Here is a 23,617-nt window from a genome sequence, read left to right on the forward strand (position 1 = left end):
CTTTTTCCACCATACACGCAACGAATATCGGATGAAAATTCGTTTTGTACGATATTATCTGTGCGTCTCTGGCCACCTTAAGTGTTAAGTGTGTCACCAATTTTGGTGAGACAGCGTCTGTAGCAAGTGAAATGCGCAAGCTCGGGTCAGAGCAAAAATAAACTCTAGAACAAATGCTTTTCTACCATAAGAATGTTGAAGCAAGTTCTTTTATATGGAAAAGCCACATCCTTGCCAAATTCATGGTGGAATCATCTCGTTACAGAGCACGCAAAAAAAAAAAAAACAAGCAGCTTGGGTCTTTCCCATTGTCCAGGAGTATCTTGTTAAAAATGTATTTTGCCTGGTTTAATAAGCCCTCAGAATGGAAATCATTTAAAAGCAATCCTCATGGTTCACAAATAAATATCAGCAGCTTCGATCAAACCAGTCCCTTGGTACGTTGAACCATTTGAAGGTGCTAATGGGCTTCCTGACATTCGAGGGAAAACTCGATTCGGATTCGATTAAAATTTTTCAGGTCGGGGCTATTCGATCGAATATTAGACTTTACAATTTTTTCTTAAATAATCTCCTGTTCAAGTGAGTATATTCAAATTTATTAGAGTAAATTCCTAATTCATCCTTTGATAAATCTGCCCATCTGTGTAACACTGGCCTAAAAATCAGCAAAAGAAATAAGAGATAATGGAGGAGCTGCCAAAAATAGATTTCTTTTCCCTCATTCAACTACATACAGGTAGGGGATCTGTTATCTGGAAACCCGTTATGCAGAAAGCTCCCAATTACAGGAAGCTATCTCCCATAAACTCCATTATAATAAAATAAATAATTTTTTTTTAATGATTCCCTTTTTCTCTGTAATAAAACCGTACCTTGTACCTGATCACAACTAAAATATAATCAATCCTTACTGAAGTCAGAACAATCCTATTGCATTTAATTATTTAATGTTTTTTTCAGGAACAGTAACTCCAAAAAATGAAAGTGTTTTAGAGGAAAGCCAATACAACACTTCTTTAGCTGGACTTCGATGGATCTGAGCTGCCAATATGGCCCCTCCAGACCAAGAAAGCAAGTAAAGGCAGGTTTAAGCTGTTCATTTGGCCCCTTTAACCAAGTGTATGGGGCCCACCTGTAGTGCTGTCCCAGCAGATATACTTAAAATTGGCCAGAAATCCCATAAAACAGGATTGCACCAGCAACGTCTTCTCCCATGGGACCTGCAAACATGCTTATTATGATCAAATTATTTTGCCCAGGGACCAAACAAACGGATCAGCCCGATTCAGCTCAGAACGTATGTAGATGGCAAAATCAGTTTGTTGGCAACCTTGTCACATAACTGGGGGCACCTGGGAAACGGACAGCATGTCTAGCCTCAAGTCAGATTTCAAAATTAAATATAATTTAAAAAACTGTTTTCTATTTTGAAAAAATGGATTTCAATACAGGATTCTGCTGGAGGAGCACTATTAAAGGGATTCTGACATGATTGTTATGGTGTAGTTCACTCTACCATGTAAAATTTCATTCTTAACTCAACAAGTGTATTTTTTTTTTAATTGTAATATTATTGTGTAGGCAGGTCATTTTGTCTGGTCATGTGCTTTCAGAAAAAACCAGTGCAGCACTATAGAACTGCTTTCTGACAGTCTATTGTTTCTCATACTCAATGGTACTGAAGGAGTTTTCTCTGTAATAATAAAACAATAAATTGTACTGGATCCAATCTAAGATATAGGTCATCCTTATTAGAGGCAAAACAATGCTATTGGCTTTATTGGATGTTTAAATTAATTGTAAGTAGACGTAACTTATGGATATCCAAATTACAGAAAGATCCCTTATCCGGAAAACCCTTTGTCCTGAACAATCTGGATAATAGGTCCTATACCTGTATAACCAACTAGCTTAGCTGCTAGACCATTTACCCCAGGTTGGGAATTTACAACACTACAGGCTCTGGGAAATAATGATGGTGCCTTGGAAACCATAAACCAAGAGAAAACTAATTATAAATCTAGTCCTTAATTCATCAGGGGGAAAAAGCAGTATAGGAGCCCATTAAAGGAGAACTAAACCCTAAAAATTAATGTGGGTAAAAATGTCACATTTTAAATACTGAACTTATTGCACCAGCCTAATGTTTCAGCTTGTCAATAGCAGCAATGATCCAGGACTTCAAACTTGTCACAGGGGGTCACCATCTTGGAAAGTGTCTGTGACACTCACATGCTCAGTGGGCTCTGATTGGCTGTTGAGAAGCTAAGCTTAGGGCTCGTCACTAATTATCCAGCAGAAAATGAGGTTGGTCTGTAATATAAACTGATGCTACAGGGCTGATTATTAAATTCTGATGCTAATTGCACTGGTTTCTGTGCTGCCATGTAGTAATTATCTGTATTAATTACTAATCAGCCTTATATTGTGACATTTCTATTCTATGTGTACTGTATATTGTGAGTGGGTCCCTAACCTCAGTAAGTGACAGCAGCACAGAGCATGTGCAGTGAATCAGCAGAAAAGAAGATGGGGAGCTACTGGGGCATCTTTGGAGACACAGATCTTTACTGCTAAAGGGCTGTGGTTGCCTTGGGCTGATACAGAAGCCCAAAACATAATGTACAACATTTCTAGCTACTTCTTTAGTTACGCTTTAGTTCTCCTTTAACAGCTGATAGTTCCCTGAGTTCTATTGCTGAAGGCAAACAGGAGCAGCTTTCTGCAGATCTTCCCACACACTGCAATAGGACAGGGCTCTAGGGATGTTGGGTCAGTAAGGCTCCAGCTGATACATGAAGGTATGTTTGCTTACAGCAGGAATGTGTGAGTAGCCGGCGTGTGGCTGACCCTCAGTCTCCTGATGGATTGGTTAATAAACACACTCAGGTGAAGTGTGAATTACATGGGTTTTTTATTTTGGAATCGGCCAAACCCCTGAATCCTTCGCGAAGGATTCGGCCGAATACGGAACCGAATCCGAATCCTAATTTGCATATGCAAATAAGGGGTGGGAAGGAGAATTTCTTTTTTCACTTACTTGTTTTGTTACAAAAAGTCATGCGAGTTTCCTCCCTGCCCCGAATTTCGGTTTGGCTGAAAAAGGCTGAATAATGGGCGAATCCCTAACCGAATCCTGGATTCGGTGCATCCCTAGTTTTTTTTAACAGAAATGCAAAGTGCGGTTTAAGATTCGATGATAAAAGGCACCTTTTCCATTTTTAGGCTGTCGTTATCTAACAAACATGTTATGGAAGGATGTGACAGATCTCAAATGATACATTGTCATGCCATTTCACTCTGACGCCAGCATAAACACCAGAGACAATTTATAATATGAAATAGCCTAACTAGCTTATTAGCAGATAGGAATACAATCAGGATGGGCAAATCCAGAATATTTATGGGACTGGAAAGATCCAAATTAAAGATGGGGTTTCTCTGTGTGCTTTAAATACTGTCACTACCCATCTGCTACACCCATCTGCTACATACAAGCAGCAGGTCCAACCTACGCACATATTCACTTTCATATTCCTCCGCAAACCCTACGGAGGTTGGAAATCAACAAGAAAATCCTCTTTTTAAAGGGATCCTGTCATCGGAAAACATGTTTTTTTTCCAAATGCATCAGTTAATAGTGCTACTCCAGCAGAATTCTGCACTGAAATCCATTTCTCAAAAGAGCAAACAGATTTTGTTATATTTCATTTTGAAATCTGACATGGGGCTAGACATATTGTCAATTTCCCACCTGCCCCTGGTCATGTGACTTGTGCCTGCACTTTAGGAGAGAAATGCTTTCTGGCAGGCTGCTGTTTGTCCTTCTCAATGTAACTGAATGTGTCTCAGTGGGACATGGGTTTTTACTATTGAGTGTTGTTGTTAGATCTACCAGGCGGCTGTTATCTTGTGTTAGGGAGCTGCTATCTGGTTACCTTCCCATTATTCTTTGTTTGGCTGCTGGGGGGGAAAAGGGGGGGGGGATATCACTCCAACTTGCAGTACAGCTGTAAAGAGTGATTGAAGTTTATCAGAGAACAAGTCACATGACTTGGGGCAGCTGGGAAATTGACAATATGTCTAGCCCCATGTCAGATTTCAAAATTGAATATAAAAAAATCTGTTTGCTCATGACAGTATCCCTTAAATCTAGTAAATTGTTTAGGTGGCATCACCAATTAAAGACTTTATTTTATTTTTCATTCTGTGCATTTAGCCATAACAAGTTGTATAGCTGTTGCCTCGTTGTATAGCTTTGTTCTTTTATTTGAAATCCTGCTTGTTTAATATGAAAAACAAGGAAAACATTTAAACACGCAGAAAATCCTCTTTATACACTGAACAGGCACAGAGGAATATCAGGAATATCCGGACCTGTCCCAGCCATAGTGACTAGAAAGCAAGAGACCAACTGCATGATGACTGGGCACCCATACCTCCCAACATTTTGGAAATAAAAAGAGGGACAAAAAAGCTGGCGTGCAAAATTTTTTGACCACGCCCATTTTGTGGCCACACCCCCTGATTACCTTGTTCATTTTACAAAATTTGGCAGGTTATGAAAGTTTCAAAATATTTCTGTGTTTTTTTTCCCAGTTATTACAGTTTTGCTAATGAAGGTGAATTGCCCTTTAAGCTGTGAATCTTACTTCTCCCAAGGGATTAGTTATCTTATATTGTTACAATTATCTATTTGCTTATCTAGAAATGGTTACAAAAGTATCTTATCTGCTGCTGTGGCTGTTCTGGGCTCTCTGCCAAAAGCCAATTAAGTTAGAAACTTTGTTTCTTTTTCTGCCTGTTCAGTGCAGAGAAAACAGGACTTTCCAGTACAAATGAGGGACTGTGGGTTGAGCTGTCAAAAGAGGGACTGTCCCTCTAAAAATGGGACATTTGGGAGGTATGGGCACCTCCTGAAGGCAACGTGCAGGTGAGAAATGGGTTCATAAACAGAGAAGATGAATATATTTTGAGACATGGAATAAAAAATGAAATGACAGTGAAATCGTCATTCTTCACAGCCAATCATCTTAGCTTCCAATAAAATGTGAGTTATGAAATCTAAACAATCTATCCAACAAGGTCAAGGACGTCTCGCCCCCTGGTATTTAATGCTGGAAGATTTACCTTCAAGACCAATTGAGATGGCTGCTAGCAAGACCTCCTCTTGAAGTCATAACCCCCCAGTTGTGTTATATGCCTCCCTATAAGGGTAAGGGCACACGGGGAGATTAGTCGCCCGCGGTTCTAAAAAAGGAAGTCGCCGCGACAAGGTGATCGTCTTTGTGCATGAAAGATTTCACGCGACTTTTGATTCCAAACGATTTATATCCCTTAGTGCTTTGCACTACGGTCTCCTTCCACGCAAGAGCCGGGAGTCGTCTCGGCGTTCATTCCCTCGGCGTGTTGTCTCCACATCATTACGCCAGCGCAAGAATTTACATACTATCACGGCTACTAATCTGTGTGTGTGCTTGTAGGAGATTTCAGTACTTCTCTATGTACATGCTATTTCTGACAAATCGCTCCAAAAAGAGTCTCTGTTTGTTTTGGAGCTATAGGTGATCTCAAATCGCACTGTGTGCATAATAGCTGGTGATTAGCATGTAGCTGCATGCAAAGACAAATGAACGACTTGTCGCCAGAACTCGCTTTTAAAAATCGCAGGCGACTAATCTCCCCGTGTGCCCCTACCCTAAAATGTCAGCTGGCACATGGCCTAGGATTTAAGGGTAAGGATCTGGTGCCACAGGGTGCATGGCCAACCAATAAACACAGAGTGCACTCAGGTTTTAGCAGCAGGAAAGCAAAAACCTACTAAGTTTGGCCATAACCTGTAAAACAGGGGTGCCCAAACTTTTTGGGTTTGTTTTCTGTTGAGCCATTTGGAGATGTTAATAGCCTTCCTGACATTCAAGGTTTTTTTTTCAGGAGTAAAACTTGATTCGTACGAATGGAATACGATTAGAATTTTCGGGGTCGGAACCATTCGATCGAATAGTAGACACTTAAATAACCACCCAGTCGAATTGTGAGTATATTCGAATTTAAAAAAAAATTCACGTGAATCTGAAATTCGACCTTTGATAAATGGGACTAAATGTTGAGCAATATCAGGGCATCCTCTGGAGAAGAGGCCACCAAACTTTTTTTACCCAAGAGCCACATTCAATTATAAAAAAGTTGGGGAGCAACACAAGTATGAAAAAAAGTCCCTGGGGATGACAAATAAGGGCTGTGATTGGTTATTGGTAGCCCCTATGTGGAATGGCAGCCTACAGGAGACTCTGTTTGGCAAAACATCTGGGTTTTATGCAACCAAAACTTGTCTCCAAGCCTGGAATTAAAAAATTAGCACCTGCTTTGAGGCCACTGGGAGCAATAGCCAATGGGTTGATGAGCAACATTTTTCTTGTGACTGGTTGGGGATCACTGCTCTGGAGTATAGCATACATTCATATTAAAAGGATATTTTTCCTAGCAGCACTTAATGTTTAAAGGAACAGTAACACCAAAAAATTAAAGTGTTTAAAAAGTAATGATAATATCATGTAGTGTTGCCCTGCACTGATACAACTGGTGTGTTTGCTTCAGAAACACTACTATAGATCATATAAACAAGCTGCTGTGTAGCCATGGCGGACATTGGAAAAAGGCTAAATGGCACAGGTTAAATAGTGGATAACAGATAAGACCATTATGTTCTACAGAGCTTATCTGCTGTGTAACCTGAGCCCTTTCTCCTTTGAATGGCTGCCCCTATGACCACACAGTAGCTTATTTATATAAACAATAGTAGTGTTTCTGAAGCAAAAATACCAGTTTTACCAGTGCAGGGCAACACTGCATTATATTTATATTTTTATTACTTTAAATCACTTTTTTGATGTTACCGTTCCTTTAAGCTTCTTAACTGTGCCCTGACCATTTCTTTGGACCTGTGATCCTATATGAACTTGTCTCAATACTTTATAAAATACACTGCATATTTATAAATAAATATTGATTAGAATAACAGGCGCCATCTACCTTTACCCGCACCCAAATAGTAGAAGCCATTTATTGAAGTGTTCAACAGAGTATACTAAAAGATTTCAGATGAAAGATACATAACAAATACTACAGGTATAAGCCCGGTCATAAAGAATACTCGGGGCCTGGGGATTTCTGAATAATGGATCTTTCCATAATTTGGATCTTCATACCTTAAGAAAATCATGTAAACATTAAATAAACCCAATAGGCTGCTTATGCTTCCAATAAGGATTAATTATATCTTAGTTGGGTCAAGTACAAGGTACTGTTTTATTATTACAGAGAAAAAGGAAATCATTTTTAAAAATTAGGATTATTTTTATAAAACGGAGTTTACGGGAGATGGCCTTTCCGTAATTCAGAGCTTTCTGGATAATGGATTTCCAGATATATTAATATAAGGGATGGGCCGTTTCTAGGATACTTTCAGATGAAGCTCAGCAGCATCTGTGAGTCTCATACAGCACGCCTGGTTTTTATGATCGTCTTTATGATTAGTGTGCCTGCGTTATTGTCATGGGGCCTCAACCTGTTATATACCTAATCTTTTACTCCGCATACATTTTCTGCTGCTCACAAATATATTTATAACATGGCTGGCAAAATAATACATATTTACTAAACAAGACATTCTGGTCGGCTGATTTTTCCAGCATTATACAGCACTGCCATCTGCTGGCACTGCTGCATCAAATTTCCACGATACTAAGGAGTTCCTAAACAAATCCCTCCATAGCTGTATCAGGGCCAAATCAATAGCTACAATAAAACATGACAGCACAAGACTTTTGCTTCCCTTTGAGATATAATATTGAAAATAACGATTAGGCCCTTGAATAAAGGTGGCCATAGACACACCTATAATATCGTAAAAAAATAATTTTCGTACAATGTTCAGTGAGTGAATGGTGGAAGATGAGCCGACTGATATCGGCAGAAGACTTGGATATCGGTTGGCTCGTCAATCGGGTTGGCCGGAAAATTTGGATCAGGCACCTTTGAAGTCATCCGAACATTGCCCATTTGTTAGTGCTGAATCGTCAGATACAGGTAGAATTTTATTGTTTGCGAAGAAGAATAGGATGGAGCACACAAATTCAGCAGACTTTACTGCAAAATATTTATTAGCACAACATGTTTTGGATCTTCACGGATCCTTTTTCAAGTGTCACACTTGAAAAAGGATCCGTGAAGATCCGAAACATGTGCTAATAAATATTTTGCAGTAAAATCTGCTGAATTTGTGTGCTCCATCCTATTCTTCAGGAGCGAGAGCAGCAACAGATGGTGGATTTTCGTTAGAACAAACCTGCCTTGTTCACAGAATGTTATTGTTTATACCTGTATATCGGACAATTCAGCTCTACACTCGTGTAATGAAATGAATGATCTTTCTTGGAAAGATCTTTTCCGAGAAAGACCGTAACTGTAATGTCTATGGCCACCTTTAGAGTCAGATGTAAGGCAAATCCTGAGCCCTTAGATGAGCCTCTCAGTGTATAATGTGATATACTGAATAGTTCAAAATCAGTTTGATGGATACAGGTAGGACATCCCTGATTTAAATAGGGTCACATCATACAGATCTGCAGGCCGAGAATCCACCCACTTCCCCGGCTGCTGCTCTGCTTCTGTTGCGCGCCCTGTACCCAGAATCAAACCTTTGCTCGGGGGCAGGCAGGCATGGTGGATTTCAGAGTGAAATGCACACTCACGTTTTTATGAAAAAGTGAAGTTAGAGGTCACCACAGTCCACTAGAGTGAAATTTTGCCTCTCCCCATTCATTTATCTGGGATTTTCAAAGGCGTATTTATCAAAGGGTGAACTTTTTATTTCACCCTTTGATAAATATGCCTTTAGAGAGAGGCAAAATTTTACTCTAGTGGACTGTGGTGATCTCTAACTTCACTCTTTGCTAAATATACCCCAATGATTGATTGAATGAATGAGGCAATGATTCCAAGTTCAGGAAACACAGCAGAAGTGGAGTAATGAGCAGCAAAACAGCAGATTCTCCACAAGCCGAGATTCATGTAGTGTGGCCCTAGCCTAATGTAACATCACCACTACAAGACAAACTAAGATTGGGCATTATACAGGCAAGCATTTGCATATACACATCCATGTCACTGGTGCTAATAAATTCAGATGTACCCAATGTACACAGCTGTAGGAGGAATGGAACCCATGATGAAACAAATCATTAGAACCAAGAAACAAAAGGCTACACACAAATACCTTTCATAAATAGTTTTCAGAGTAGACTGATCAGGGACTCCCTCTGTCTCCTCCAGGTACAGGATCAGCCATGATGTTCTGTATGGCCACTGCTCGGTCAGGTTGATCCAGGAGGCCAGTCTGTCCCAGTGAAAACTAATCTGGTTGGCTCGGAGTAATCGCCCTGCAGTGGAAAATACTGGCATTTACCTTAGAACACAAAGAACCCTGGGTAGCTGGCACCTCCATATGTAAGTAGGCCTAGTGCTATAAAAAAACATGCAGGGAAATAACTCTGGGTGAATGTAGCTGATGATTTATATTATAGAGATTGCAAGTATGTGGCGGATTATTATCTATTTGGCAATTACAGCGCTGGTACTAAACTGCATGTTACAGTTTCCAGCCCTGTAATTTATGAGATTACTATGCTGACAGGAATCTTAATTACAATGCCATTGAAAACCTGACACTACTCTATAATACCAGGAGGGGACAGCCCTGAGTTATCTGTTATTTGTTTGCAGAGAATTATGTCTTTTGTGTCTTACCTGTCACAAAGTAAACAGTCATTTCTTAGTTCCTGGTCATTGTTCTATGAGCTACTGAAAACACACTCTTTTTTTAGTTCATATAGGCTGGTGTCAGATGCATTTATCGTCTCGATGAGAATCAGAGAGAACATTTCTGCTCCATAATTCACCTTTTGTGCCTGCACCTGCAATTCACCTTTTGTTCTGGTTCCCGGGCCAATGCAGTGGTTCTGGGTAGAGTCCTGCGCGGGTCCATTTTTTGGGACCCGAACCCGACCCGTACCCGCAACCTGCATTCTTACCCGCTTGGACCCGCAAGCCGACCCGACCCGCAAGTACCTTCTCTGCAACCCGGACCCGCGACCCGCTGACCATCAAGAATCAGGAAGTGCTGTCATTATAAACTGGAAGTGACATCATCGGAAGTAGATATGATCAGAAAAAAGGGAGTAAAACCGGAAGTGCTGTCATTGTGTACCGGAAATGACATCATCGGAAGTGGACGTGACCAGAAAAAAGGAGCAAATATTGATATTGAGAAGACCTGCAGCCCGACCTGCAACCTGCAGAACCGCCGACCCGCGGGTATACCCGCACCTTGAACTTCAACGAAAAACCCGCATGGTACTGCAGGTTTTTGCGGGTACCTGCAGGACTCTAGTTCTGGGTGCAGGCAAGTTGAGGGGCTGATTGCTGCGTAGGAGCTGTTTCTCAGCCTGCATTTTTCAGCACGCCAAATTTCAGCCACGTGTGGCATTAACCTTAAGCTGGCCATGTATGGTCCAATAACAGCTGACAACTGGGCCCATCCAGACAAATTGGGCAGCCAATTGGCCCGGGTATGGGGCCCTCAAAAGGGTTGACTGACTGATATACACCAATCAGACAGGGTTTTAAAACTCATCAGGAAACAACCTCATCACTGCATCAATGCGGTGTCCACTGCCCTCTATAGCCCTGAGCTATGTTCAGCACAGACTGGCCGAGCATGCAAGTGGTCAAAACCAGGCAGAGATCTGCTTCATTTGTCTACCTCAGCAAACACTCACCAGGCAACAAAGCAGGCAGCATTTTCATAGCGACACTTGCAAGCTGCTGTGTTGTGAGGTCCGCTGCCTATGCTACTATTATCAGTGCTGCCTTCCCAACCCAAGCCAGAAAACACAGCTTTGGATGTAGTCAGCTCATAAGGGTGTGGGCAGACAGGGAGATTAGTCGCCTAGTGACAAATCTTCTCTACTGCGGGCGACTAATCTCCCCAAATGCCTTCCCACTGGAAAGAATACAAATCGCAGACGGGATGGCAAACAAATAGCTTAGGATTTCCGAATTCGCCCAAAGTTTCCTAGTGAGGTAGAGTCCTGTGCGGAACATATTTGTTAAACCGGACCCCGACACGTAACTCCCACCCGGACTCGCATACTTACCCGCTTGGACCTGCTACTGATCCACAAGTACCTTATCCACAACCCGATCCGCTGACCATCAAGAAACAGAAGTGCTGTCATTGTAAACTGGAAGTGACATCATTAGAAGTAGGCGTAATCAGAAAAAAAGGAGTAAAATTCGCTATTGAGAAGACCTGCGACCCGCAAACCTGGAGAACCGCCGACCCGCGTCTATACCCATTCCTGAAACTTCTATGTGCAACCCGCAAGGTACCACAGGTTTTTGCGGGTACCTGACCCGCTGCAGGACTCTATCGTGAGGCAACTTCGAGCAACTTTGGAAATCCGAAGGAATTCTTATGCCATCCTGCCGGCGATTTGTATTCTTGCCGGCGGGAAGGCATTTAGGGAGGTTAGTCGCCTGCAGTAGAGAAGATGACTATGGGCAACTAATTACCCCATCTGCCACCACCCTACAGTACCAACCACTCTTATTGATACTGTTGCTTTGGCAGATAAAATATAACTATTCATTGCTTTTGCACCATACCCACAATACGCCATTCTACTAATGGCTGCAATAAGCAAAGCAATGTATAGACTACACTGGAAAAAGAATCAAGAAATTATATATGCTCTCTGGAACATGTGTTTGTCCATCTGAACAATGTATAAAGATTAAATTAAGCATAGAAACTTCTAAAATCCACAACTGAATACTCTCATGTCTTGGAGATTGACATTATAACATTAGATTTGAATATTTAGTGTGAACTAAAACTTTTAAATAATACATTCAACTTCAGTGTTGTGGTTTATTATTTTCAGTTGCTTTCCTGTATTACCTGTTACTGAAACAATATTCAATAATCTTCTCATTGTCTGAGGGCTGATGTCGCTGAACCAGTCCTCTGTCACCAGCAGCTTGGTTAGGTCAAAGGACATCTGTCGTGTTATGGTGCGCTGCATCTGTCTTCTTCTATAGGTATCCTGGCAAAGGAGAACATATGAATAAAGGCAAGCTACCAGAAGCAACTGCGATCAAATATAATCCATGGACACTCCAGAGACTTAGGGACACAAAGGGCTATCCTACATATTGCACAGCACTACCTCCACCCAATAACTCAATCTTCCATTTATTGATCAATATCGCCCATGTCATTCTTTGCAACCATCTTTGCAAGTTACATATCATACTATTCTTGTGGTATGCTAATAAAATATGCATTTCTACCAAAAACAGAATCATAAAAATAATCTACACACATTAAAATGTGTACTGAAATAATACAGTCTGGTCTCCTCCGTATGACATAGGTATAACACCAGGTTGGGTCCATTGGAATTACTTGCAGATGGTAACACTGGAAAACCATATGTAAACTGAATGCAAAACTCCATAAACAAAGTGCATGGAAACCTATTAGTCCTTGCTTTTATGGATACAGTTTAAAACCCACTTTACAAAATTTACACACAGATTTTAAAGGAGAAGGAAAGCCACAGATAAAGTTAATTGCCTATAGATTAGCCACAATAGTGCAAGCTATAACACTGTCTTTATTCTTAGAATGCTTTACCATACCTGAGTAAACAGCTCTAGAAGCTCTGTTTGTTTTGGATAGCAGCTGCCATATTAGCTTGGTGTGACATCCCTTCCTGCCTGAGTCTCTCCCTGCTCACTCATAGCTCTGGGTTCAGACTAAAGCAGGGAGGGGAGGAGGGAGGGGGAGAGGAACAAACTGAGCATGCTCAAGCCCAAGCCCTGGAGGTTTATGCTGAAAACAGGAAGTCTGATACAGAAGTTCAGGTCTTACACAATAGAAGGAAAGAAATGCAGTGTTTTTTTTTGACAGATGACTCAGATCAAAATTATTTTGATAGTTTACTGGTGTATTTATATAGACCTTTCTGATAAAGCTTACTTAGTTTTAGCCCTTCCTTCTCCTTTAAGTGTGTCAGGGGCCCACAGGTAAGTTGTTCTGTAGTAGTCAAGGAAAGAAGGTACTGTGCTGTGGGGACTTGTTACAAAGGATCGATTTTCTTACCCTTCTGTTCAGAGCAGTTTTGCTGCCAAGTTTTGAAGCCTCCGCCAGACTCTGCTGGGAGACCCTTCTATCAAGATCTTCATGCCCTGCTAGTAAGAGAATAAAAACCTCATTAAATAAAAGCTCCAACAAGAATGTCCTCAGTGGTGCTCTAAAAGATTTTTGTTACATATCAAATAAAATCAAATGGAGGATTGATGCAGCCCTCCAAATCAGTTTTATAGCCCCCAGCAAGCACAAATTCTCCATAGATCTCTCTGTATGATATTATAACATATTGAATAAAAGATAACTCACTGATTTAGAGCCCTGGCATGCCCCAACGATTACAGCTATGTAACGTCATAGTTTAAACCCTGCTGAAACACTGGCATAATGTCATGAACAAGAGCTACACATCATGAAAATACAATTGGCTGGCACAAAATGGAGCAAATTACTGCTCCTTTTTCAACGAACGTGGCCCAGTTTGTGTCAGCCAAGAGTTGTATTTTCACAAAGTTTACTCAAGCTGTAAGTCTGGAGCATGTGCACCTGCACCCAATGTTCACACTGGTGAGTCTATACTTATTTACTGGGTGCGTGATTAGAAGGGACACACAATCCTTAGAACTGCCATTCTGTTCAACCAAGACATAAAGCAGTGATTTGCAGGTCTCTGCCCCTGATTCCTTATGGGAGAATTAGACCAACCTCCCTCCTCCCCCACAGCATAACTGCCCTCCGTTCACAGGCGCCATCTTCTTTTTTCGGTCTTCTTCGGAATCTGAGCAGAGTTTCAGTTGAAGTAAATTGCCGGTCACGAACGACTGCGCATGGGCTGAAAGTCACGGAAATTTCTCAGATTCCGAAGAAGACCGAAAAAGGAAGATGGTGCCAGTGAACTCTCAAGGCTAGATCTGCATGGAGGGGTAAGTAAAAAATAAGGGGCATTTGTCCTGGGGGGCAGTTAGGCTGTGGGGGAGGAGGGAAGTTGATCTACTGAGGGTAGGGTTTTTTTTCTCTTATGGATTTGTTTCTCCTTTAAAGTGGACCTGTCACCCAGACATAAAAATCTGTGTAATAAAAGTCCTTTTCAAAATAAACATGATATCCAAATTCTTTTTTTATTGAAGTGTTTATAGCTGTTCCCCTATTCTGCACAAACAAGATTCTGAGATGATACAAGGCTTGCCTTAATAAGTGTCCACAAAATGACTCCTGCCTGCTTGTTATAATTATGAATTCCCAGACTGATGGAAACAAGATTCAAATAATTTATACAGTGTAATTAAAGTTAATTTTGCTTGACTAACATGGTAAAATAGGTTTTGGAATAATTGTTTTGGGTGACGGGTCCCCTTTAGGGTTGCCACCTGACCGGTATTTTACCGGCCTGGCCGGTAAAAATTAAGCTTGATCCCAATGTAATTAATAGGAAAAATGCCTTAAAATATAGGAAGGCCGGTATTTTTTTCAAAAAAAGGTGGCAACCCTAGTCCCCTTTAAAGGCATGAGACAAGCTACAGGATTATGGGCTGCCAAATGATACCACAGAATGTTATTTTTATATGGTTGTACCTTATAATGTATTTTATCACATAGTAGATCCATAGCCCAGTTGAAAGTCACTGCCAATGGCACTTGTACATACTATGCCCACAATGAAATCATTAGTCCTTCGTGGTAATTAAATGATGGGTGAATCAGGGCGAATGAGCAAAAAAGTGCAATGTGTGTCATACAGCGAGGCATCAGAAGAAAGGCAATAGCTAACCTGAAATACTCTCCACACAGGCCACGTCTCCATTGGTGGCTGAAATGGAACACAACTTTTTGGCACTGCCGAGGCCGCGACTGTTGAGAAAGACCGGCAGGTGGACAATGTTGCGCATGTAGTCGTGCCCATTAATGTTGGAATCTCTCAGCACGCTGTTGAGATTCTGATTGATGGCCTTGATAATAATGTGAGGGTCACTTGCAAAAATTGCGATAAATGGCCCCTTGGAAAACAGGATCCGAACCTTCAAGAAATAAAAACAGGAAATCAGGTGAGAATTTTTTTTTTTTTCTTTTAAGAAGCACGGGCAAATATGCTATTTTGTAACTGAAACAGAGTGGAAAGATTTGTTTCCAAGCAGACACAGTTTAACAATCGGGTTAACTAGCTGACATGTTGCCTGTGGATGGTTCAGCTCACTCACCCTTGGCAGAATACTTGCTCATACAAAAGGAATGTATTCCAGGCATGTTCAAACTCTGGGCTCTCCAAATGTTTTTTAACCATATTGAACAAAGCTAGAGGAGCACAAGATCTGCCAGATGTCTGATTTAAAAGGGTGGTTCACCTTTAATTTAGCTTTCAGTATGTTATAGAATCGCCAATTCTAAACAACTTTTAAAATGGTCTTCATAATTTATTTTGTACATTGTTCGAACTTTGGATTATTTCCAGCTATCAAATGGGGGCTTCACGGACCCCATCCAAAAACAAATGCTCTGTAAGGCTACACATGTATTGTTATCGCTTCTTTTTATTACTCATTTTTGTATTGGGCCCTCTCCGATTCATTTTCCAGTTTTATTCAAATCGATGCATGGTTGCTAGGGCAATTTGGACCCTAGTAACCAGATGTCTGAAATTGCAAACTGGAGAGCTGCTTCATAAAAAGCTAAATAAGTAAAAAACCACAAATAATAAAAAAATCCAAATTGTTTTAGAATATCACTGTCTACATCATACTAAAAGTTACCTCAAAAGTGAATAACCCTTTGAAATAAACCCAGATGGGGGTGCTCCTGAGGCAGCTGGCACTGGTATTCAATACATAGGGACAAAGGCAGACGGATACCAAGTAATTCCATAATAAAAGAAAATGTTGCCATAAGCAACATCCTTATATTCCTAATAGAACTGAAAAATGTCAGTGACTGCTGAATCATTTGTACATTAACAGTTATTGAAAACAGTATCTGATTGTTAATATTCTCTGCACTGCAGGTTCTGACGCTTGCAACAATGTAGCCCTAACTAGCTTCCTACTGTCAATTTACTACATGCTGTGAGCCAATTATTGTTCATACAGTCTGTGCCAGGGGCCGGATTAAATTAACATGATGAAAACATACAGTGAAGACTTTGCACAGACTGAGGACCATAAATGTGCTTTGGAGGGTCACATCTGGCTTGGGATTGAAAGCCCTGGACCGTGTTTTCATTACACCCAAAGTGCACAGTGAAAAGTGTGGGTGTCCCCAATGAGTCCTACCACAAGGGCATTGGCTCAAAAATACCTAAGAGCCCCAGGCCGAAGGCACTGATGGCGTTAGGTTTGCCGCCCAGGCCGGAGCCGGTATTACAAATTTACTGACAATGTAGCAGCCAGAAAATCTGTAATGCCTTTTAATGTAGCCACTGGCCCTCCCACCTAAGCCCTCAACCAGCCTAGAACTGACCCTTTCCCTTCCCCGATCTCCACCTTGTAGATCCCTACTGCGGCATAGCCACACCCCTTTTGACATCATGATCTGCCCCCACCTCTGGCCAGGCAGATAAAAATTTGTGCGAAAGGTAACAACCATAGATGGCGTCTTAAAGAAGAAGTAAAGCTACAGAGACAGTTTATTGCCAATAGATTAGCCACAATAGTGCAAGCTATAACATTATATATATATTCTGCAGAATGCTTTAACATACCAGACTAAACAGCTCTATAAGCTCTCTGTTTGTTTAGGATAGCAGCTGCCACATTAGCTTGGTGTGACATCACTTCCTGCCTGAGTCTCTCCCTGTTCACTCATAGCTCTGGGCTCAGATTACAGCAGGGAGGGAAGTAGGGAGGGAGAGAGAAGCAAACTGAGCATGCTCAAGCCGAAGTCCTGGAGGTTTAAGATGAAGGCTGGAAGTCTGATACAGAAGCCCATGAGTACACAATAGAAGGAAAGAAATGCTGTGTTTCTTTTGACAGAGGACTCTGAGCAGCATCATTTACTTAGTTTTAGCCTTTCCTTTAAGTCTTTGGGCTCACCTTCACTGAAGCTCGGATGAGCCCCGCAATCCACGACCCCCCTGGCACAAAAGGCACAGGCAGGGGGCAAGGGTCTTCAGACTCTCCTTCGCCTCACAGCTATGTAGAGTCCTTTTACCCCCGGGTTCCGCCGAAGCTTCCCCCAGGGCACCAAATCCTTGGCCTGGTGGTAGAGCCCAAACGGACTTGAGTGCACATCAAGACCCGTGAGAAATGGACACATAAAAATAAGCACCATAATAAACAAGTGCTAAAAACAAGTGCTTAAAAATAAGTGCTGTGAAGGTGCCATAAAGTTCTGGCTGGAGGCCAAATATAAAAAAAAAAAAAAAACAGTTTTGCTGGCCAAAAGGCCAGAGCGGAAAAATAAAAGCAAAATAAAAGCCATAAAATGCATGTGCTAGACCCATAGTGAGTCGGACACCCTCTGAAGGGGGCACAATGCCCCGGGCTTTCATAATGCTATGGCCCCTGGCCAGAGGATCAAGTGTTTCTCCGAAGATACTACACTTGGGGGCAGATTTATCAAGGGTCGAATTAAAAATTAGAATTTTCTAATTTGTTTATGGTCAAAACTATCAAATTTGACTATGGAGTTATTCAAATTCGATTCAAGTTTTTCGATTCGCCCCACCTAAAACCTTCCAAATTGCTGAGTTGTTTGCCGCCTTCCTGAAATTCGAGAGAAAAAACTTGTATCAAGATTTTTAAATTTGATTCGAGTTTTCGGGTCGATTTAATTCATCGAAGTTTGAAAAATTCTATTTTTTTAATAAATTTCAATTGGTCGAATTTATGGGAGTTTTTAAAAACTCACATGAATTTGAAATGCGACCTTTGATAAATGTGCCTCTTGATCTTAGCCAAAAGGCCTCTCTTTCTACAATACCAAACCTGATTTGGAGATTATATGGACACATAAAACATGTCCTGAGTATTGGGGCAGAATTCCATTTCAGAGAGCTGTGCTAATTTATAGACCCCCTTTAATGAACGTGCACCTGAAGGAGGAGCGGCAGAAGATGAATGTGCGCTTAACGTTATAGATATTGCCCTATAATGAGATGTCTCTCACCAATGACCCTGCAGCGATTCAGGGAAAGCCTATTACCCAGAAAATATACAGCTCTGAAACACAACAATTCTGCCAGGGCGGAGAACAGATGAATACGGTTTCCAATTTTTCATTTTCCCCTTCATGTTTTATTAGGGGATCTATCACTCTGTACGACAGCCCTCTGGGCACAAATACACAAACTAGTTGTAAAACCGCTTGCAATCGGCCATCATTTCAGAAATAATAGTCATGTAGATCATTCGCGCAACTTCCAATACTGTTAATTACGCCAGTAAAACGGCTACAAAGCAGCAGTGTGACAGGCTCCCTAGTTTCAAAAGCGCCCGTGCTTTCACTGTAATTAAAAGGCAATGCTTCTATAAAACTGTTCGGCGCCCTCATTTGTTACCTAGAAAGCTTTCGGATCATTTGTTCTCATTTCATTTCGTCGCCGCGCTTTGTATCTTTTCCACTCCACTGTTCTCGGAGGTGGAAAGAAAAGTGTTGAGAGATAATTACTTGTACATGGATGAATTGCCCGTGCTGTATATATAAAAAAGTATATTGTGTTTGGTTTGTGGGATGTTTAAAGTTATTTTCTACAGATGCATTTTTTTTTCTTTTCGGTATATGGCACACTGGGCAGTGGTCACGGCTGCCACCTTTTTAAAAAAAATTTACCGGCCAGTGGTGGGGGCAGTAATTAAATGGGTGGGTCGTGATGTAAAAGGGGCGGAACCACAGGGGGTCATGATGCAAAAGGGACGGGCCACATCGCAAGAGGGGCAGAAGACAAAGTACGTTTCCACCGGAGGGCCAAGGGTTTTTATTAAGAGTATTACAAATTACCGGCAGCTACATTGCCGGTAAATTTTTAATACCAGCCCCGGCCCTGGCAGGTGTCTGGTGGTGGACCAAATGTCCCCTGCCCGCCTATTACCACTCCTGATAGTAATCAAAATAAAGAGCATGCTGGACGCCAGAGCCACCATCAGGGGGAGACAGGGGGGACTACTGTCCTGGGCCCAGATGATTTGGGGAGTTAAGGGGGGCCCGGCCGTGCTGCACTTACTTGCAGAGCCAGCCCCTGCCATCAGTGATCTGCAGATTTCGGAAGGGAGAGCGGCTGGAGCTGCATCTTGCTTCCTGTGCTCTGAATCTCAATGAAGTGTAAGTCCCGGTAAAGCCGCATGGGGATTGGATGAGTGAAGTTTGAACCTCCCCTCTACTATATCCAATCACCATGCAGCTTTCCCGGGACTTACATTTCACTGGCGAATCAGAGCACAGGAAACTGAAGATACCGGCACCTGAGCTCCCTGGCTAAGTGCAGTTGTGTTTTTTTTTAATAACTTGTAGTGGCCCTGGCCACAAATGTTTTTTCTTAAAATTGTAGGGGGTGCATGGCCACAAATTTTTTTCTTTAATTTGTAGGAGGCCCTGACCATCAAAACTTGTAGGGGAGCCCTGGGCACCAAACAAATCCTATAATCGGGTATTGATCCCGTGACCTTGGCGTCCCCTTATTGCAAATTTTGGCGCGTCTCACCGCCGGCGTCACTGTGCTGGCGGCAGTGTCCATGTGGCGGATATGGGTGCCGCCATTTTCAACGTGACGCCGAAGAGGAGCGCCATCGGGAACTCCTGACACAATATAGGTCACTGCTGGCCCATGTGTGCAGTCGCTGCCTATAACAACTGCCTGTTCGGAGGAGATTTTGAAAAGAAAATACAGAGCAGATTACTCCCCATATAGAGTCAGTAAAGGAGAACTAAAGCCTAAACAAAGAAGTGGGCTAAAAATTTTGTACATTAAGAGGCCCATTTATCAGTCAGAATCTTTCTCAATATTTTCTGAAAACAACGCCGACCAAATCCGCACAGGTTTTTTCTCCTTATTTATCAATACACTTTCCTGAAAATTTTGTTTGCGGGAAGAAACCCACGCAAATTGTGAAAAAAAACTAATCGTGAATGTTTTGGATTTTCCACCCGAAAACTCCGATTTTTTACCTGCCCAACCACATCCCTTTAGCAGTAAAGATCTGTGTCTCCAAAGATGCCCCAGTAGCTCCCCATCTTCTTTTCTGCTGATTCACTGCACATGCTCTGTGCTGCTGTCACTTACTGAGCTTATGGACCCACTCACGATATACAGTACACATAGAATAGAAATGTCACAATACAGTCATATGGGGCCACGATCGGATCAGCCCGATATCGCCCACATCAATGTTGGCATATCGGCGACATTGCCAAATGAGCGGATCTCTATGTCTATGGCCACCTTTACAAGCCACAAAAGATACACCTGAAAGTCTAGATTGAAGGTAGAAATGTAAAAAAAAAAAAACTGCAACTGGCAATTAAAGTATGGGATCTGTTATCTGGAAACCCATTATCCAGAAAGTTCCACGTTAAAGGATGGTCATCCCCCACAGACTCCAATTTAATTACATTCAGTTTTCTAAAATTATTTCCTTTTTCTCTGTAAAAATAAAACTGTACCTTGTACTTGATTCTAAAGGTGGCCATACACAGAGAGATCCACAGTTTGGCAGCGTTCCAAAATGAGCATATCTCTCCCCGATATACCCACCTTGAGGTGCGTGACATCGGAATGATCCAATCGTGGGCTCTATCATATCACATCAGATGCGGGCCGCGATCCGACGGGGCTTTCAACCCTGCCCGGTCGACATCTGGTCAACTTTCGGCCAGATATCGATTGGGGAAGCCCATCGGAGAGCCCCATATACAGTCCAATAAGCTGCCGACTCAGTCTGTCTGCAGCTTTTATCGGCCCACGTATGGCCACCTTTACTGCATGGACCTATATTGCTGGAAAAATATTCAGATTTTCCTACAATTCTCCTTGTTTAACACTACTTGCACTTTTTGAACTTGACATAAATCAAACATTCTCAGATGCCCCTCTTGTACATTTACTTGTGAGAAGAAAGTATAAAATGTCAAATCTACCTACTGAAATGTTAATAAAGCAAAATAGTTATAAATGGGAGAACAAGAACAATATTTTGCTGCATCTTGCCATGAAAAAACACCCATAGACTTTCTCCCAACCTTTCTGCTTTCAAGAAATCTCACTTCTTTCGAGAAGCCTACCCTCACTCTGCTTAACTACCAAACGCAACACCACATACAATACCACATTTCTCACCCACTTAATTCGATCTTGCCTACTCCCACACCTTGTGTATTACTCCCTTCCCTTTAGACTGTATGCCTATGCATAGGGCCTTCCTCACCTCTTTGTACCTGTATTGATTGTGATGTTTGTTACTCCATATATTCTATGTATAAAATTCATGTGATGTAGTTGTATAATCCCATTTACTTTACAGTGCTACGCAATATGTTGGCGCTATATATATACATGTTAATAATAAAATAATAATAATGCAGTGATCCCCAACAGTAGCTCGTAATAATATGTTGCTCACCCATCCCTTGGATGTTGCTCCCAGTGGTCTCAAAGCAGGTGCTTATTTTTGAATTCCTGGTTTGGAGGTAAGTTTTGGTTGTATAAAAACCAGATGTACTGCCAAACAGAGTCTCCTGTAGGATGCCAGTCCACATAGGGGCCACCAAATAGCCAATCACAGCCCTTATTTGGTACCCCAGGAAGTTTTTCCATGCCTGTTTTGCTCCCCAACTCTTTTTATTTTTGAATGTGGCTCATGGGTAAAAAAGGTTGGGGACTCCTGCTCTGATGTGTAGTTAAAGGAGAAGGAAAGGCCTATTTACTTGAGGGTGCCAAAAGTTAGGCACCCCCAAGTGATTGTAAATACTTACCTCCCCGGGGTGTGAGGTAAGTATATACAATCATTTGGAGCTGCCTAACTTTTCCAAGTAAATACGGCCTTTCCTTCTCCTTTACAAAAAATTATTGTGCACCCCAGGAACCTTTTGCATGCTTGTCTTGCTCCCCAACTCACTTTACAATTGAATATGGCTCATGGGTAGAAAATGTTGGAGACCCCTGTTCTATAGGAAAGAAAAAGGCTTACCGTGTCCAGCATATGCAGAACTTTATCCTGCTCACAGGCATCCAGCCCATCAATAATCACCACAAGCCGGGTCTGGTTTTGAGTGAAACTATCTATGGTTTTTGCCATTTTAGCCATCAACTCTACTTCCCATTTCAAAACCTAGAAACAAAGGAAAAACATCTTTATGGACTAGATCAGCTATTCTGAAACTATACATTGTGAGCCGAAAATTGAATCCCGTGCTTTTTTAAGAAGAGGTACCATGCTCTCTATAAATAAAGCAAAAGAGCATACTACAACAAAAATTAGAATTAGGAGCATGACTAGTTTCAAATCAATTTTTAGGTTAAGAACCGGATTCTCCATTTAATTTTGGCCCCTTCATGAAAAGGTTAAAGTGATACTGACACTACTGACACTACTTGTTAAAATATGAATGTACATTAAATGTTACCTATAGGTAGGTTTGGCACCTGGCCGGTATTTTACCGGCCTGGCCAGTAAAAATAATGGTTGATCCTAATGTTATTAATAACGGGGAAAAAAATATATAGGAATGCCGGTATTTTTTTTCAGAAAAGGTGGCAACCCTACCTATAGGTCATGTTGATTGTTTTTTGCTATGAGGTTTGTTTTTGTAAGTTATTACTTGAAGTTCCTAAACCTGACTGTTTTGCCAACCTGACTGTCCCATCTCAGCCTGTCAGTTAGAGTTTCTAATGCTAACGGACTCCTGCTGCACAAATATGGCAGCCCCCTCATACAGGAACATGGGGCACCAGACAGGTAATGTAAAAGCATTGTGCAAATACTTGATGGCAAAGTTATAAGTAGTTTTCAAAGGCAATATTATGATAGATGTAAAAAAAAAGTTTAATTTCTGGTGTCAGTATCTCTTTAAAAAAAACTGTCATCATCATGATTCCAGTGGAATACCCCATAGCATTTTATCGCAATCTATTCTCCCTGAGGAAAGAGGAAAAATCCTACAAATCTCCCCCCACCTCCACTGAAAATGAATGCTAAAAACTGCAGGGTGTGTGTGTGTATTTAAAGGATACACTTCTGTCACTCGACAGGACTGCAACATTCCAAATCCATTTAAAAGAGGGGGAAATTTGTAGCGTTTTACACCCTTAAGTCAAAAGTGAAAAAATCTCTTTAGTGATAAAACACTAAAAATCACTCCATGTTCTGTAACTCTAAGGGTCAGGCCACACGAGCAAATTCGGGGAGATTAGTAGCCCCATCTACAAATCTCCTCTTCTTCGGGGCGACAATCTCCCCGAACTGCCTTCCCCCTGCCCTC

General features: G+C 41.5%; 1 protein-coding gene across 5 annotated transcripts in view; it reads right to left on the reverse strand.

Annotated features, from left to right (window-relative positions):
• The window catches only part of kidins220.S (kinase D-interacting substrate 220kDa S homeolog), a 125,203-nt gene that overhangs the window by 68,532 nt on the left and 33,054 nt on the right, over nucleotides 1–23,617 (reverse strand). For 4 of the 5 annotated variants that reach the window (XM_041565051.1, XM_018265920.2, XM_041565050.1 and 1 more), the window contains exons 18-22: nucleotides 22,327–22,467; nucleotides 14,988–15,234; nucleotides 13,232–13,320; nucleotides 12,026–12,170; nucleotides 9,281–9,443 (exon numbers count right to left, since the gene is read on the reverse strand). In XM_041565051.1, the coding sequence (XP_041420985.1) occupies nucleotides 9,281–9,443; nucleotides 12,026–12,170; nucleotides 13,232–13,320; nucleotides 14,988–15,234; nucleotides 22,327–22,467 (785 nt within the window). The remainder of the gene's footprint in view (nucleotides 1–9,280; nucleotides 9,444–12,025; nucleotides 12,171–13,231; nucleotides 13,321–14,987; nucleotides 15,235–22,326; nucleotides 22,468–23,617) is intronic. The other variant, XM_041565052.1, reaches the window with a different exon arrangement.

The sequence above is a fragment of the Xenopus laevis genome, chromosome 5S (genome assembly GCF_017654675.1).
Source record: "Xenopus laevis strain J_2021 chromosome 5S, Xenopus_laevis_v10.1, whole genome shotgun sequence".
NCBI classification, from domain to species: Eukaryota; Metazoa; Chordata; class Amphibia; order Anura; family Pipidae; genus Xenopus; species Xenopus laevis.